The 19,054-nt window shown below is 36.6% G+C and overlaps 2 protein-coding genes and 1 long non-coding RNA gene across 3 annotated transcripts in view; 2 read left to right on the top strand and 1 right to left on the bottom strand.

Annotated features, from left to right (window-relative positions):
* Window positions 1-15,280, bottom strand: part of LOC107737848 (membrane-associated guanylate kinase, WW and PDZ domain-containing protein 2-like) — a 71,466-nt gene extending 56,186 nt beyond the window's left edge. Inside the window, exon 1 of the mRNA XM_016549475.1 lies at window positions 14,888-15,280. Within this exon, the coding sequence (XP_016404961.1) occupies window positions 14,888-15,170 (283 nt within the window). The 5' untranslated portion in view covers window positions 15,171-15,280. The remainder of the gene's footprint in view (window positions 1-14,887) is intronic.
* Window positions 7,582-9,578, top strand: LOC107737847 (zona pellucida sperm-binding protein 4-like). Its single transcript, XM_016549474.1, has 8 exons — window positions 7,582-7,947; window positions 8,144-8,331; window positions 8,404-8,501; window positions 8,572-8,729; window positions 8,809-9,001; window positions 9,071-9,218; window positions 9,313-9,385; window positions 9,462-9,578. Exons 1-8 carry the CDS (start codon window positions 7,620-7,622, stop codon window positions 9,536-9,538), a joined length of 1,263 nt encoding a protein of 420 aa, XP_016404960.1. The 5' UTR covers window positions 7,582-7,619; the 3' UTR covers window positions 9,539-9,578.
* On the top strand, window positions 9,868-10,089 carry LOC107737849 (uncharacterized). The gene is made up of 2 exons (XR_001639832.1): window positions 9,868-9,899; window positions 9,976-10,089. It is a non-coding gene; the product is annotated as an uncharacterized LOC107737849 (long non-coding RNA).
* Window positions 15,281-19,054: the final 3,774 nt, after the last annotated feature.

Here is a 19,054-nt window from a genome sequence, read left to right as displayed (position 1 = left end):
ATCCCCCCCCCTTCCTAGATGTTGCTTTTCTTCATTGGCAGGCCTTGCTGACCACAAACAGCTTGGTGCCAGAATGGTGGAAGTTCTGCGAGAGAGCTGAAAGTAGAGCAGCCTATGTTATTTTCTTAACAAAAGAAGTCTATACTCCACTGAAGATGAATCTTAATAACCCACATGGCAACAAGAGGTGGGCAGATTTTGATAAACGACATCTTCACTGTGAAAGGGTGTGATTCATAGAAATGACGACAGAAAACCATCTGCCTGAAGCTCAATTTGAGCAGATACAAATTAAAGAAAGAGCAAACAGCTAATTTCTACAATACATCAACCTGTTTTGCAGAGTTAAATAATTAACATTTTAAACATATCAAATCCTAATCTGAGAGCAAGTGGGCAAACATTTTTCATTCCAGTAACAGTAACAATTAAGCTTGTCACATCCGCCGAGTTATTAATCATAAACGTGTACATGCTGAACAAATTTAAACTACAGGTCACTTTGTTTTCGCAGAATTTAATCAGTACCTATTGTGCTCATTCACCATTATGAAAAGAAACCGTTGAACATATAAAACATTCATTACACTGTGTATAAATATTCAAAGAACTAGTCTGGTTCAATGGAATTAATCTTAATTGTGTATAAAAGTTTGAGTGCATAAAAGGAGTCCATCTTCCTTTGTCCATGGCCTTCTGCAATTACAGTTGAAATTAATAAGTTACAACAGACTCCCTGAATCACACACACACATATTTGTATTGATTGTGGTCAGTCTTTTTCCAGTGAATCATCAAATCGAGCTGTTTTTATTTATATCTCCTGATATCTGTCTTTTGGAAGCAAATACAAGCACACTAAATATACAGGTATACCACGATTTTAACATGTTTACATTTCACACTTTTCTGTCTCTTACAAGCTCTGTTAAATATTTAAAATATAAATAAGAATTAGTTTTTCATGCCAATTTACACCTTCTTACTGACCTACTGTATTTTATTAAACTGGTTGTTTTTTCTACTGATTTTGCTACTTATGTAGTATCCCACAGTACAATGCATTCAACTTGACCTTTCATTTCAAGTGTGAAGAAGGAACTGGAAGAATTTTTACCGGCCAGTTTTATTATTATTATTAATATTTTTATTATTGGCTAGTGTTTTAATTTAACAATATACGATGAGCTCATGTAACAACAATGTAGCATACTTCTGTTTAAATGTTAATCAGTGCCCAATATTAGGATACAAATTCTGGCTGAAAACCTCAAAATTATTTTAAATTATGTCCAAAAACTGATAAATAATTCAAAAATCCTATAACATTTTGTTTAAATAATATACTGTGTGACAACAATGTGGCATTCAACTGTTTAGTGGGGGGAGTGGGGGGAGTGAATGTACAGCGCTCTCTCCCACCTTCAATACCACGACTGAGGTGCCCTTGAGCAAGGCACCGAACCCCCAACTGCTCCCCGGGCGCCGCAGCAAAAAAATGGCTGCCCACTGCTCTGGGTGTGTGTTCACGGTGTGTGTGTGTTCACTGCTGTGTGTGTGCACTTTGGATGGGATAAATGCAGAGCACTAATTCCGAGTATGGGTCACCATACTTGGCCACATGTCACGTCACTTTCACTTTCACTTAAATGTTATTCATTGCACACTACTAAGGATACACTAATATTTAAATTAAATTATGATAGACCAACCCTGTACATTGCGAGTAAATCACTCGCATATGCGACTAAATCTTCACTCTGGGCGACTAAATGATGTCTAATATTAGCCACTGGCTAATAAATTCTCAGATTTTACTCGCCAGTGTGTGAGTTGGACGCTAAGTATAAGTTTAGCACAGATATATTTTTACTCGTCAAACACTCTGACTGAGCGCTTCAGAGTTTCATTCTCCGTCAAGCGATATTGATATTTCACTGATATTTCTCAGTTCATCTGAATGGATGTGCAGCGCACCTGTATTTGACGTACCGTGAACTCTAATCACTTTGTCTCACACACACACACACACACACACACACAAAGAGAGAGAGAGCGAGAGAATCTTGCATACCATGCAGAATTGACTCGCTGCATGTAAACGATATTCTTTGTTGTATTTTCCTGTAAAAATAACGGAGTTCCTTTGGAATTCTTCAACTTTTAAGAACTGCCGCTTTAATGGGCGGAACTAATGCGCAAACGGCAATCTCATTGGCTGGCGCTCACCTATTATCGTCCCTGTTTTGATTTCAGCAAATCAGTTCGAGCGAACGCACACAACCTGATTAATATTCATGAATCCAGCAGCTCGTTAATCCTTAGTGCATTTTATATTGTTCTTATTAGTAGAATTCTAAGTATTACTATTATTATCTTATCAAGTATTATTGTTAGTTTTCCCCCATTTTTCAGGCGAGTAAACTAAAAAATGTACTAGCCAATGGCGATTCAATTGCCAAGGTGTCCGTAGAGGGTTGTAGACCTATGGAAGATTTTCTCTTACAATTTCTGACTTTTTTTCTCACAACTGTGAGTTAACATCTCACAATTCTGACTTTTTTCTCAGAATTGTGAGATATAAATGTGCAATTGTGAGTTATAAAGTCATAATTACAAGATATAAACTCGCAATTCTAACTTTGTTCTCAGTATTTTGCGTGATATAAACTCAAATTCTGAGAAAATATCCCTTTTCCCCCCTCAGAATTGGACTTTATAACTCACAACTGCAAGTTTATATTCCGCAATTCTGACTTTATAACTCGCAATTGCGAGAAAAAATGACTTATAAGATAAAAAGTCACAATTACCCTTTTTTATTTTTTATTCAGTGGCGGAAACAGGCTTCCATATAGATGGATAAGATTAGCCAAATATATATAAAAAATATAAATTATATACCAATTTCTTTCAATAAATTAAACACACACAAACAACTAAAATCTATTGTTTTAAATGCTGTGCAGTTTGAAAAATTTATATTTGCTAAAGATTTAACATTGTTATAAAGTTATAGTTTTTACATTTTTATGTGAGCATTAGATGGAGGCAAATAAAATAGAGGAAATTAGCTTCCTAAATAATGTCTAATAAATATCTAATAAATGTATCAGATTAAAACATCTCTTATACGAGACTGTAACTGATACAACATCAACATATTGTGCATACCTGTATAATGCATACTCTTCAACGTATATTTTTACAAAAAAAAAATAGGTCATTTTCAGCACGCACTGTATAGTAGTACAGTATGAAGTATGCTACAATTCTAAACAAAGCCTTCATCTTCACATGCAAGAAAAATCATATTTCCCATGACACTTCTGGCACACAGTTTTGCTAAACCATTAGCTTCAGTCAGATGCCAAACTCTTGTGCACTAAAAGCACCCTTGTGGGAGGAGGTGCCACACTTTCATTGAGAGTTTCGGAAATTGGTTAGTTTTGATCGCACAAGCTTTAGCAATAACAAATTAAAGCGGAGGACTGCAGATCCTTGATTGACAGCCTCATGAGGAAATATGAATCACCAACCACAAATACAACCGCACAAACGCTTTCCTCAACAAACATGCTTCTCACAGGAAGCTTCACTCAAAATGATCCGTCTCTCTCTACAACACTGCTTATCGCGGATATCCAGCAACACGAGACACAATATGATGCTGTCTCAGACATGTCTCTCACAGAACTGGGATCAGATCTCTTGGCCGAGAAACAGCTTTTTCCATGTCTCTCACAGGAATGGACATGAATCATGATGACATGAACACTTGCATATCTTTTAAGATGAAAGTTCCACTCAAAGTAAACTGTCCCAACACAAGTAAAGCAAATGTCTTTCTCTGCAGGTGATTTAATTTGAAGTGAAATAAAATCGACCCAAATGTACCTGCTAATCGGATCAATTCAGACCGATGAATCATTCGTCCTTGAGCAAGGGTATGTGAACAATCTGACAGCCATGGAGGAGTGATAAATTGACATGACTGTAAGGACGCAATGGAGCTTCACACACACACAATTCAACAGCAGCAGTAGGACACATTGTTCTGATGGCTCTATCTATCTATCTATCTATCTATCTATCTATCACCAGTGCTATTATAACGTCTTACAATTCACTCTATATGATGCCAAAAAGTAACTCAAGTCAAGTGTTTTCAGATCAAGTGTCAGTGCTAACCTCTGGCAGAAAATCTTCTTGATTTGTTGGCCCACTCAGACGCGCTCTTACTGGATTAACCTTTATTCACTCAAGATTCACTCTCAAACAAATACTACAGCAGCCACAAACAAATTATAGGCAAATCCAATAAGCCACTGAGAAACAATACAAAGTGACTTAAACAGGATATTTAGTTAAGATACATACTATTGTATGGAGTGATCCTGGTTGAGATTAGATTGTTGTTAGAGAAGTGCTCCATTACAGGAGAAACTAAACTATAGAGGACTAAGAGTGTCCTCTATAGTTAAAATACATCATAAAAAACATGGTCACACTTTATTTTAAGGTCCAATTCTTGCCATTAACAATCCATTAACTATGACTTTTTTCCTCAATAAGATCCTAATTTGCTGCTTATTAATATGTGGGTAGTTGTTAAGTTTAGGTATTGGGTATGGGATTAGGGATGTAGAATATGGTCATAAACAGCAAATATGTTAATAATAGGCATGCTAATAAGCAACTACTTAATAGTGAGAATTGGTCCCTATACTAAAGTGTTACCAAAAACATCATACATAAATTAACCAATCTTAAAATTTGCTAAGGCCCCATGGTTTAGAAACAATGGTAATTGTAAATAAAAGCTATTTATTTATATTTTAATTATTAAATTGATCATTGACACCTATATATTATTTATTTTCTTCACTAAAATATTTTATTGGCTAGATACAGAGTAAAACTTGTTTACAACACACTAGATAATTGGTATTATTAATGATTATATTATTAAGAATTTGTACTTGACCTACAAAATAGAAAAATGTTTCAGAAATCCCTATGAAGTGGAAAAAACATGACATGCTTATTAATAAAAATTGCTATAACAAATTTTTTTTATTTATTTTTTTATTTAAAAAAAACTAAAAATTTTTGTTGGTTATAAGACTAATAAGAACTAATTCAAATTTCCGGTGACTTTTAATAAGCTTTCAATAGTTACATATAAAAAATGAAGTGAGAAAATTATAAATATATCATACTGCTCAATGGCACCGGCAACATTTATTCTTCATTAAAAGGGCAATGCAATAGCCATCCTTCAGGCAAACGAATAACAGCGCTCCTCAAGTGTGTTCTGCTCTGAAATGTCATATATAAACGATCATAGGTATTAGAAATGGAACAGATCAAGAGTGCGTAAGAGAAAAAGTGAAAAAATAGGGCTCACTGCATGCCACAGTTAAAAAACCACAGCTGGCTCCCTTGAGTGAACCTCCCACTTGAACAAAAAGTGAAAGACTAAAAGATGGAGAGGAAGTGTTAAAGAGTAATGACTCTCCATTATCACAAACTCTGACCCCTCTCATGGGCGTTGCACCATGCAGACTGACAGTGACTAAAGTGCTGAGGGCGAAAGACAGTTTCAGATCACCAGAGGTCCAGTATTTCCTGACCGCTGCAGGATTTCTGGGTGACTGCATGCACATCATGAGCGCCAGTATGCCATGCGTTCACTTGGGAGACACAACCCGCATACACATAATATGACAAGACAAGCATTCATGGGCAAGCTGCTGTAGAGCTTGAGACTATAAATGAGATACATCAATACATTTTCACTCGTCTAGACGGGTTGGAACCCATTCCTGCCTCTCCTGAGGCTAGAGTCTGCTCAATTCCCACAGATATATCATACACTGCAGTTGGTCCTGCGTTTTCATAAACAAACACTGCAGTGAATCCACTGCAAATAAACATAAACTAGATGCGTTTGCACATACTCACCGACACAATGGTAGGGTGTTGCTATGCGGTTAAAAAGGTGTTCTAAATGTTGTTAGGTGTTTTATAGGAAGCTCTGGGTAATTTCTAGGTGGTTGCTAACCTCTTCAAATCAAAAGATAGAACTTAGGTCACTGCTTCAATCTATAGGATTTTTTAGCCCCTTTTTATTATTTACCAGTCTAAAATCAATTCTAATGGTCCTCAAGTAATGGTTTTCAAGTAGGATAGTTTGTGAATGAATCAGTGTTTGCACATTTTTCTCTTAAACAAGCTGTTCTCATTCTCAAAATTATGGCATAAAAAGACATAATTATGACATAAAAAGACAATTATGACATGCAATGTCATAATTATGACAATTTATCTCAATTTCAACTTTTTATCTCATTATGATTGGTATCTCAATTTTGTAAATGACGTACGTAAATCATAATTATGATATTAAAAAAGTCATAATTATGATAATTATGACTTTTCATCTCAATTTGGACTTTTTATCTAATTATGATTGGTATCTCAATTTTAAAAAAGAATGCTTTGTTAAATTATAATTATGACACGTCAAAATTATGAAAACATTTTGACTTATGTCATAATTATGACTTTTTATCTCAGTTTCGACTTTTTATCTCATGATTGGTATCTTAATTTTGAAAATGATGTAAATCATAATTATGACATAAAAATTTATGACAAAAATAATTATGACTTTTCATCTCATCATTTCACATTTTTATCTCATTATGACTTAGTATTTCATAATTTTGAAAATCATGCTTTGGTAAATTATAATTCTGACATAAAAATCCTAATTACGATTAAGTATCTCATAGTTTTGACATTTTATGCAATAATTATGACTTTTTAATTTTATTTTTATAAGCATTTCTTTCTCACTTCAGACAAAGGTGATGGTGGCAAGTAAAATAATTCCTTAGCTTGTTTAGGTAATTAGAGACAAAAAACAAAAAAAAAACCTTGGTGGAGCCAATCCTCCTCTGACAAGAAACATATTACAATAAATAGTTCAATACATTTATAAGGTATATTATTTTCTCATGAGTGAAGGGCTAACCTGCACCCTGGTAAATAAAATTTTGGGCTATACCGAAGGATACTGATATTGCAGTGTGTGCAGTATATTAAAAGCACTTATATTATAATATGAATGACAGTAATTTAATTATTTTAATGCAACATTTAATAATAGAACAGCTATGGCTGGGACAGGATTCAAGTATCACTCAAAGCTTCAATGTAATCATGAGTGTGTTAAACCAACTTTCTTTTGAGCCAGTCTGAAAATACAGGCATGTACATTCCAAGATGTGTTTCAAAGAATAAAACAATCCAGAATTGTCAAAACATCAACAATTAAATTCAGCTAATGAAGGATAAAACCAAGGCTGAATTCAATATGGCAGAAATAATACTAGTATGCTATTTTCAATTAAGCTCAAGTTTGTGGTTTTATGTATGAAACAAGGACAATTAAATCAACGAGAATCACCCAGTTGTGCTCCCATTTGTGCAAATCTGGAGAACCATTAATGTTAATGAAGAGGGAGGGACTATCGTTAATTAGCTGAAATCAGTAGAGTACATAAAGACCAATTGGGTGATGTCTTAATAGTAAGACTAACGGTTGAATTATGGCTGTAAGGTGGTGTTTGTTTCAAGTACTGGCACTGTGTGCGTTCTGTCATGCTCTTCCACAGTGGAGTAATTTGCCCCAGAACCCTCAAACTCTGATGGTCCAGCAAACTAACCAGCGATTTAAACAGCCAGTTCAACAGACTAATCAGCAGTTTCCTCAGAGGTTTCAGTTTCAGAAGCCAGTGGTGCAGGCAGAGCTCCTCGATAAATGTGCTGTAGCCGATTACGAGCAGATCCAATGTGGACAACCAGGTATCAGTGCTGCTGAATGTCAAGCTATCAACTGCTGCTTTAATGGACAGCAGTGTTACTATGGGAAGGCAGGTAAGTGTGAGTTAGTGTTATCCTATTTCACTCTTAGAAATAAAGGAACTTCATGATGGCTTTTTTTTTTTTAAGACCCTTTGACTGAATGGTTTTTTGTGGAACAAAATGGTTCTATGGCATCGCTGTGAAGAATCTTTAAGAGCGGCGTTAAACTGATCCTCAACATTAACCTGCTCTTGTGCCTTTGTTCCAGTGACTGTCCAGTGTATAAGAGATGGTCAGTTTGTGGTAGTGGTGGCTAGAGATGTTACACTGCCTCGACTGAGTCTGGATTCGGTCCGTCTACTGGGTGGAAATGACCCACCTTGTGGTCCTGTGGGGTTCACACCTTCCTTTGTTATATACCAGTTCCCTGTGACTGCCTGTGGCACGAGCATGATGGTGAGTAGCTGCTTTCATTTTATTCTGCATGGCTTACCATCTACTGGATGCCAACAGTGTTTTTGTTTGCAGGAGGACAATGGTTATGTGGTGTATGAGAACCGAATGACCTCTTTGTATGAAGTGGGGATTGGACCACTTGGGTCCATCACAAGGGACAGCCATTTTGAGTGAGTGATCTATGACTTGGTGTAAACGTTAAACTCTGACAAATGATCTAAGCTCATTGTTTGTTGTCAGGCTTCTCTTCCAGTGTAAGTACTCTGGTACTTCTGTCGAAGCTCTGGTTGTGGAGGTCAACACTGTTCCTCCACCTCCACCAGTAGCTGCCCCCGGACCCCTCAGGGTGGAGCTTAGACTGGCCAATGGTCAATGTGTCACCAAAGGGTGTGCAGAAGGTAAGTGCTTGTCCCATGTGTTCTCGGTCTTAAGACTCCAGGTTGCAGCAGTTTCTGGTTAAACACCAGTGTTCCTCAGGGGATGAGGCCTACACGTCCTACTACAGTGACGCTGATTATCCGGTCACAAAAGTCCTGCGAGAGCCAGTGTATGTTGAGGTGCGCATTTTGGAGAGGACGGACCCCAACCTTGTCCTGATGCTGGGACGCTGCTGGACCACTTCAACCCCCAGTCCACTCAGTCTGCCCCAGTGGGACCTTCTGGTTGATGGGTGAGTGTAATGGCAATCTCTATCCAGTTAGTCCATGAGTCCTGTTCTGAGGGTTTCATTCCCTTTCAGATGCCCTTACCAGGATGATCGTTACCTGACCACGTTGGTGCCAGTGTTTGGATCATCTGGTCTTCAGTTCCCAACCCACTACAAGCGCTTTATTGTGAAGATGTTCACGTTTGTAGATCCGGCATCACTGGCTCCTCTGCAGGAAACCGTATGCCCCCCACACGCACACTACTTAAACCTTTAACTTTACTCAAGGATTCTATGACTATTTTTTTATTTATTTTATTTTTTTCCCCTGTCAGATTTTCATCCACTGTAGTACAAAGGTGTGCCATCCATCTTCTGGCTCCTGTGAGCAAAGCTGCACCAGGAAACGTGAGTTCTTGCTCTAACTTGACTAGAGAAACTGAGAATTAAGTGGCCTTCACACTTCTAACATTTTTTCTTACAGGCAGAGACACTCCTGTCAAGACCATCTCTAGTGAGCAGACTGTGGTTTCTAGTGGAGAAGTTACTCTAGTCATGTAAATCTAGTGGTTTCAATAAACTTTGGGATGCACAAAGATCATTTCTTGTTTTGACTTTTTTTCAGACTGATATTATGTGCCTGTTCCCAGGTTGTTTCTTGTGCCACACTATTAAACCAAGGTTCCATTATGTTTTTGTAAGGTTATGCTTTCTGAGTCCAAGCTTCTGCACAAGCCATTAATAACTTTCATGATTTGACCTGGGGCACCAGATAAGGTACCAAATTAAGGGTCATGATTAATGTCTGCCTGGTTAACTTTGTAGGGTTTGACCTGATGGTAAAGGCATCGAGCAGGCTGCTTACTGTGTCACACGTACACTAATGTGGTGATATCTTGTGAGCAAAGCTGCACCAGGAAACGTGAGTTCTTGCTCTAACTTGACTAGAGAAACTGAGAATTAAGTGGCCTTCACACTTCTAACATTTTTTCTTACAGGCAGAGACACTCCTGTCAAGACCATCTCTAGTGAGCAGACTGTGGTTTCTAGTGGAGAAGTTACTCTGGTCATGTAAATCTAGTGGTTTCAATAAACTTTGGGATGCACAAAGATCATTTGTCTTGTTTTGACTTTTTTTCAGACTGATATTATGTGCCTGTTCCCAGGTTGTTTCTTGTGCCACACTATTAAACCAAGGTTCCATTATGTTTTTGTAAGGTTATGCTTTCTGAGTCCAAGCTTCTGCACAAGCCATTAATAACTTTCATGATTTGACCTGGGGCACCAGATAAGGTACCAAATTAAGGGTCATGATTAATGTCTGCCTGGTTAACTTTGTAGGGTTTGACCTGATGGTAAAGGCATCGAGCAGGCTGCTTACTGTGTCACACGTACACTAATGTGGTGATATCTAATACGATACCAATGTGGTTGTGTATTTAGCTGGATTGAAAGACACTTGATTTAGGACTGTACAGTAAGTGTAACCTTCAGAAAAGACAAATGTATCCAAACCTATCTTTCTGAACCGATGTTTACATTTTGGTGAACCGGTTCAAAGTCAAATCATAAAAAAAAATTCCCACTACTCTTTTTGAGTTCAGTCACTTAAAGTAATTGCACACCTTCTCAAAACCACACAATTTAAGCTATTGCTGTAGGTAGCACAAAGGCCACAGGATGAGCCACTTTTCACTCAATCTGGTGAAATGAAGCTAAACTCATGCCAAACTGAAGTTCCTAGGTTTACAGATGCCACAACCGCATTTGTATGATGTCATGCTTTCTGGTTGCTGTGGTTCTGGCTCCATCACAAGGCTTTTTTTCTATCTAAAATAAAGCTTTCTGGTTAAGGTTGCCAGTCCCTATGAGCTGAGTACCAGAAAATGTGCACTTGCTATCTGTGACCTCACATCCTGGTTATACCGACCCCTTGGTGTGGTTTAAACAAGCATGTGGCCTACCGCTGGCCCTAAACAGTTTATGAAAGTGGCAGGTCAGGCAGTGGGTGGAGAGAAGAACATGAAACCCAGAGTCCAGGGTTGAAGAATACAGGAGAGAAAATGACCAGAAGCATTCCGCATTAACACATCAATTCAGCTGGCATGTTTATAATTACATCTTCCAAACTCAAATTAAATTTACAATTAGAACTGGTGGCTGAGAGATGATCATTTATGTCAACCTCATATCATCCTACCTCAAGGGGATGAATGAAACATAAATACAATAATGTGCTGTGCCATAATTATGATATTGTTACAAAACTACATTTAAAGGTCGGCTTGCAGCATTTCAAAGTAATATAAAAACTGATTTCGCCAACCGGTCTCGCTGATAACTCAAAACCCAGACATCAAAAAGTTGGCCAGGTCATCCCGGGAGGCTGTGTAAATGTGTGTGTGTGTGTGTTTCACAACCTGTTATTTCACAGATGAATGCTACAGACATCTCATCTTAGGGTACTTACCTAGGCATCTGACCACACCGACCACAGTTTTGTGTCTGCCCTACTACTGTGTCCAATGAATATCAAGTAGGCCCCTGCTACAGCACTCGAAAAAGAAAAATATTACATGAAACGCTTCGACAAAAATTCTAACTTTTTTAACTACCAGTATATGGAAACACTGATACTATCTACAGCACACACACATATAAATATATTCCAGTTGTGCTCTTCAGATATCATTATACAGATCGGCCAATGAAATGAAATGAGCGGGGGAGGGGTTAAAATCTGTGCCTCTGACTTCAATCTCAATGTTCAGTGATAATTCTCACAGGCCAAAATTTACAACAAACTATTTTGAAGATTTCGAGAGCAGTGGCTTGTCACTAATGGGTCTGTTTTGATTGGGTCATGGACAATAGGGGGAAAGGAGCTAAATGCATCTAATAAAATACAAGCATATAATAATAATAATAATAATAATCATGCATTAGAGTTGGGTTGTTTCCGCCTCAGTTGAGTGAAAAATATGATTCATAATAATGAGAAGCTTTCTTATAATTATCACTTAGCACTTATCATTTTTTTCATAAAAAATAATTTAGCATATGATAATCTCATTGCATTGAGAAAATAATGAGAAACCTCATTATTATTATTATTATTATTAGTGGTCATAAAATTTGAAATAATATGAAAATAAAAATAAAAATAATAATTATGAATTAGTAACAATGACTTGAAATCTCATAATGGGAGACTTTCTCATGATAAGTTAATAATAATAAGGGGGTGGGGGAGTTAATGAAAAAAGTCACATTTACCAAATTCTACATTATTAATGTTCATTCTACTTTCTATATAATAGGAAAGCTTATTATTATTATCAAACATTAACTTCATTATTATGAGAAAATTTATTTTTATTATGAGATGTTAAGTATTATGAGAAATGTTCTGAATATAATGAGAAGCTCATTATTATGGGACATTAGCTGATCATTATTATAAGAAAAATTCTAAATATAATGAGATGCTAAATCACAAATATAAAGCCTTTCATAGTCCACAGAAAATTTCAAGGAAAGAAAAAAAACATTGCTAGTGTTTCATTCTAATTTCTAGAATACTAGTTGGAAAGCATGAGATTAGACTTGATTATTTTATTTTATAGTATTTTAAAAACTAGTGCTTTGCTTTTTTTTAACAGTAAGAAGAGAAAATTCTGTCAGCAAGGGGTCCCTTTCATGTGATCATCATATTTGAGGGTTTCTTGGGATCAAATAGTTCTAAACCCCCTTCTCTAGAAGACATTTACTGATGGTAGGTCTTATAAAAAACAACATGTCAAAGGAAAAGAATGCCACGCTCACATCCTAAACCAGTAATCTTAAAGAAGCTAAACTGTTTACAATTATGGGTCTGTAACTAAACAGAAAGGACAAGCCACTCTAGGGGTTAAAATCTGTGCCTCTGACTTCAATCTCAATGTTCAGTGATAATTCTCACAGGCCAAAATTTACAACAAACTATTTTGAAGATTTCGAGAGCAGTGGCTTGTCACTAATGGGTCTGTTTTGATTGGGTCATGGACAATAGGGGGAAAGGAGCTAAATGCATCTAATAAAATACAAGCATATAATAATAATAATAATAATAATCATGCATTAGAGTTGGGTTGTTTCCGCCTCAGTTGAGTGAAAAATATGATTCATAATAATGAGAAGCTTTCTTATAATTATCACTTAGCACTTATCATTTTTTTCATAAAAAATAATTTAGCATATGATAATCTCATTGCATTGAGAAAATAATGAGAAACCTCATTATTATTATTATTATTATTATTAGTGGTCATAAAATTTGAAATAATATGAAAATAAAAATAATAATAATAATTATGAATTAGTAACAATGACTTGAAATCTCATAATGGGAGACTTTCTCATGATAAGTTAATAATAATAAGGGGGTGGGGGAGTTAATGAAAAAAGTCACATTTACCAAATTCTACATTATTAATGTTCATTCTACTTTCTATATAATAGGAAAGCTTATTATTATTATCAAACATTAACTTCATTATTATGAGAAAATTTATTTTTATTATGAGATGTTAAGTATTATGAGAAATGTTCTGAATATAATGAGAAGCTCATTATTATGGGACATTAGCTGATCATTATTATAAGAAAAATTCTAAATATAATGAGATGCTAAATCACAAATATAAAGCCTTTCATAGTCCACAGAAAATTTCAAGGAAAGAAAAAAAACATTGCTAGTGTTTCATTCTAATTTCTAGAATACTAGTTGGAAAGCATGAGATTAGACTTGATTATTTTATTTTATAGTATTTTAAAAACTAGTGCTTTGCTTTTTTTTAACAGTAAGAAGAGAAAATTCTGTCAGCAAGGGGTCCCTTTCATGTGATCATCATATTTGAGGGTTTCTTGGGATCAAATAGTTCTAAACCCCCTTCTCTAGAAGACATTTACTGATGGTAGGTCTTATAAAAAACAACATGTCAAAGGAAAAGAATGCCACGCTCACATCCTAAACCAGTAATCTTAAAGAAGCTAAACTGTTTACAATTATGGGTCTGTAACTAAACAGAAAGGACAAGCCACTCTACTGGCATCATTCATGACAGTGTGATTGTGAGGTTCAGATACAGGCCTATTGGGAAAATAGTAATGTCATGATGTATTTCAGAACCGTGGCACACCCACAAAGACCGGATCACAGTCTGATAACATAAACTAAACTGAAGGATAACGGAAAGATAACCCTTCAGTGTCAACAAAGAAGCTCAATTTGGCTAAATGTAGCAAGAAGTTTACAAACACTAAATAGTATATGGCATGCAGCGCAGTGACGTTATAAACGTGACGATGACGTAACATCACCACCAGGACGCGCTACTGTAGCGTTGGACACGCCCCCTTTCCAGAAACACACCAACTCCGCTTCTATAGCAACAAACCAACAACTTTCACACGCGAGTCTGAGCAGTTGTGAAACTCTAACAACACCACTTCTTGCTTCTTATGTTACATTTGGATGCAATGTGATACATAACATATGCAAAAGTTCACGCTCACGTGCAAATACGTACACAAACAGGTGTAACCTTACAGATATTCACCATAGTATCCATAATTTCTGCCATAATCGCATACTGTATACGTTATTATTACAATAAAAGTGTGATAACGTGTTGAAAAAAAGAGAAAACCTTAAACTAGCGCTTGTTTGCTTCCTAGTTGTATACATTTAACAACATTTAAATAAATAAATAAAGTCAAAATATTTCTGGAAGCTTCATTAACTTTCATGTAAATGCTTTTTACAGTAGCAATGACAACTGTAGTAAGTAACGTTATGCCATTTTGTTGAAAACAGGTCAAATGTTGGCACTTTAAATGTACTTACATTTAAATGAATGTAAAACTAACCTTGTTTGACACACTTAAGGCGGACAGGGTCTTTGCAGTGTCTGACCACAGCCCACACATCCCTGATGGTCAGTCCGGCCACTGGAGTATCATTGACCTCCAGAAGTAGCTCGTCCTGGTGCAATTTGCCCCTGTCCGGTTTCACGTCTCCAATAACGGGGAACTGTCCATTCTCCGCGCCTCCCTGCAGCTCGAACCCAAGATCACCACTCGGACCCCTGGATAACACGACCTCGTGGACTCTGTTAGTCCAGTGACTTTTCTTCTTCAGGCTTTTGGACATGTTTGGAGTTGTTAATGTGACAGGAGAGTAGCCATGAAAGCGCCTAACCCGTTCAGTCGGCTCAGTAAAGTTGCACGATCAGTGTCTGTGGATGGTAAGAGTCTCCATATCAGCAGCAGATCCACGGCAGCCTCTTAAAACTGCTACACTCACCGTTACGGTGATGTCCGATTCGCGCAGGAGCTGTTCTTTTGAACCGGTTCTTTTTTTATGATTCTTCTGAACCAATTCGCAAGCGTTTGTGAATCACTCGGCTGTAAGGTGAACTATGGGCGTAAAATTACGACATTATGGAAGCGTAAATACCGCAAAAATCTGACACCAGTAAAGTAAAGTAAACAAATGTGGTAAACCTTTAATTAAAGAATCATTAAAGAAGAATTTCATTAAACACGGTTTTTCACTACAAAAATAGGCTAAACAAAATGCTGAGCGAAGACACATTTAAATGATTACTAAAATTCGGTAAATATTTTTAAGACTGTTCACTGATACTTTCTACACTTAAAAATGCCACAACTGGATGTTTGCGAACTTATAGACAACAAATCAAATGAATCAAATGAGTCGAACCGTCCCCACGAATCGATTCGCTTACATGATTCGGACTTCCTAACGCTGCACTGTAAGCGAGTCCAAAGTGCTCGGGAAACTGAGCCGGATGTGATGTGAGAAGGAGGAGAGAAGAGACGCTTCCCGCTGGAGAAGAGAAAAGAAGAGAAAAAGAAAGTAACGGAACTTTCAGCCCGGGGCGATTTTTCCATTAGCCTATAAACGACTGCTGTGCCGCCTCCTGGAGAAAATGCAAAATGGAACTCAGTTTGGGACAAAGTTTTACTTTTTTTTTGCTTCTAAAGCTGTAGTGCTGTAGGCAAAGGATCACAGTTTTAAACACAGGGACTGGAGACAACACTTTTTCAATTAACCTTGATAAGCAAGTATTTCACAAACACAGTGGAAATGTTAATAGGCCTGTCTACGACCATATATGAATCACAGTTCCATTACATTTCTGTTATTTTATAGCATTATTTTTATATATTTATATTATTTTAATAGCATACAATTGACATTTATGATCATTTTAAACTGTCATGAAGATAATAATAACTTATTTTTATTCAGAATTTGATAATGTAATCGAACACATGTAATAGCCAGTTGACCCAATGATGAATATTCTGTCTTCATTGACTCTCATTCTTTTTGTGGAACACAAAATAATTGGAATGTTTTGCACAAAATTTAGAATCATTGTGAAAAATGGTTAATCCTACATAAGTTGTATATACTACTACTACTATTATTATTATTTAAAAAAAACACATTTTCTGTAGCTGCTTATAAGACATCTGAATTGGCAGAACTTTCTTCTTTTCAGTCATTATTTATGGCATTGTGTGATTCGAGTCTTTGTCTTATCTCATCACTCAACTTCTCTAAACCTTGAAGACTTTTCTGACATTCTCCATGAAAATAAAGGGGGAAAAAATCTTGATACACTTTATAATTCATTTTCCTTCAGTGATTGTGTCTAGACCCTGAGGCAGCAAAGCAGTGTTGAACCATGATGCTCCATCCACCATGTTTGACAGTTGAGCTGAGGTTTGGAGTTGGTATGCAGTACCCTTTTTCCTCTAAACAAAATGTTCTCGACTGTCCACAGAACATTTTCCCAGAAATGGAACAACCAGGTAACACTGAGACATGTCTCAATAATTTTTTTAGACAGCAGTAGCTTCCTTAATCCTGTCCTGTTGTCCACATGAACAAAGTTTTCTAGAGGTCTTTTGCTGTAATAGGTTTCTTCTCACCTCTTTTAGGATTTCCTGGTGTGTTGATCCATGAACACCCAGGTCTTTGACAATGCTTTTCTAGCCTTTTCCAGCTATGTGTTTTTAAGCTTTTGGGAGCGAGGCATGGATCACACTATTTAAACTTTCCTGAGAATAAATGTATCAGTAACCAGGCTTTGTGTGCTTATATTTAAAGTGCAGGGCATCTGTCCAAACCACACTTTCAATCTCATCTTCTTAATTGACTCCAATTAGCTTTTTGAGAAGTTGTAAGTCGAGTTTCACTTACATTTTCCCACCTGTCCTGTCAATGATCACTAAATGTCTTCAATAAAATTGTGACTTTGTAACTTGAAAATCTGATCAGCTTTATGAGTTATCAATTCAGAAATGCAGATATTTTCAAAGGGTTCACAAACATATTCTTGCCACCTTATACATATGCATATATATGCATACCCATATCATGGCACTACAGCTATTTTAATCTTGCGCAGTGCAGTTTTTCTTGTTAGAGCACCAGGTTTTCAAGTAGATTAGTTACAGAGCAACACAACATCATTTTATGATCAAACGAGGTTGAAACCAAGCCAAATGAGTTTTAAGTTATTATTTGTTTTGCTATAATCCATCATCACACAAAACTTGCTTTCAAGTCGGCACTTTGTCTTCCAAGACAGTTCCCCTGAGTCGCTTTAGAAATATTATTACGGGGCATTTAACTCCATACTGAGAAAACTCCCTATTATCTGTTAAACAGCCAAGCCTGCTTATTTCACTGATATCTGCAATACTCTATCTTCTATTCTCAGATTGTATTTGATTAGATAACAGAATTCATGCTGTAAATGAACTGTGGGTGAGTGCTGGTTTATACTGCATGCGGGCTTAATGGTTTTCTTATTTCTGAAAGGAATACATAGGATGATGCTTAGATAAGTGAAGTTTAGAGGAAATAGCAATGGCCAGTGGTGTAACCTTTGCTACCTGAGACAGAGGAGCAGCTCTCTGCATTCCACAGATGGGAGTATCGAGTGCTGAGTGAGAGTGGGAGACAAACAGACAGTGAGCGGGAGAGGGCGAGAAAGAGGAGGGTGTTTTGACAAGACAAGAAGAATTGTTTGGCAGGAGGTTTTAAACAAGTTAAGGAATTCCCTGAGCATGGCAAAAGAATATTGAGGAGTTGGTGCTGTTAAAATAGATGTCATGTCCACATAAAAGACGCATAAGCAATTGAACCTATCACACGAGTAAGCGGATATTCAATTCAATATTCAATATTCACACAGAATGCATTTTAAAAGTTTTTAAATTCCTTGTTTTATTGTTGTGATTTTTTTTTTAATGATTATTTTGCTTCCTTTTATGTAAAGTACTTTGAATTACCATTGTGAATGAAATGTGCTATATTAATAAACTTGCCTTGCCTTGCCTTGCCTAATAAAAATACTCTGCAGTTGTACTTTTGGTGTACTAAACTGGTATACTTAAAGTCTACATACTGAGAAAACTCCCTATTATCTGTTAAACAGCCAAGCCTGCTTATTTCACTGATATCTGCAATACTCTATCTTCTATTCTCAGATTGTATTTGATTAGATAACAGAATTCATGCTGTAAATGAACTGTGGGTGAGTGCTGGTTTATACTGCATGCGGGCTTAATGGTTTTCTTATTTCTGAAAGGAATACATAGGATGATGCTTAGATAAGTGAAGTTTAGAGGAAATAGCAATGGCCAGTGGTGTAACCTTTGCTACCTGAGACAGAGGAGCAGCTCTCTGCATTCCACAGATGGGAGTATCGAGTGCTGAGTGAGAGTGGGAGACAAACAGACAGTGAGCGGGAGAGGGCGAGAAAGAGGAGGGTGTTTTGACAAGACAAGAAGAATTGTTTGGCAGGAGGTTTTAAACAAGTTAAGGAATTCCCTGAGCATGGCAAAAGAATATTGAGGAGTTGGTGCTGTTAAAATAGATGTCATGTCCACATAAAAGACGCATAAGCAATTGAACCTATCACACGAGTAAGCGGATATTCAATTCAATATTCAATATTCACACAGAATGCATTTTAAAAGTTTTTAAATTCC

This window comes from Sinocyclocheilus rhinocerous, unplaced genomic scaffold (genome assembly GCF_001515625.1).
Source record: "Sinocyclocheilus rhinocerous isolate Xijiao unplaced genomic scaffold, SAMN03320098_v1.1 scaffold3086, whole genome shotgun sequence".
Taxonomy (NCBI): Eukaryota; Metazoa; Chordata; class Actinopteri; order Cypriniformes; family Cyprinidae; genus Sinocyclocheilus; species Sinocyclocheilus rhinocerous.
This window is presented reverse-complemented; position numbering and strand designations above follow the sequence as displayed.

Excerpts from the sequence above, each read along its gene's own strand:
- LOC107737847 (XM_016549474.1), top strand. The coding sequence starts at position 7,620 with ATGGCTGTAAGGTGGTGTTTGTTTCAAGTACTGGCACTGTGTGCGTTC. Across the intron at positions 8,502-8,571 it reads ACAAGGGACAGCCATTTTGA|GCTTCTCTTCCAGTGTAAGT; the intron begins GTGAGTGATCTA and ends GTTTGTTGTCAG. Across the intron at positions 9,219-9,312 it reads TGGCTCCTCTGCAGGAAACC|ATTTTCATCCACTGTAGTAC; the intron begins GTATGCCCCCCA and ends TTCCCCTGTCAG.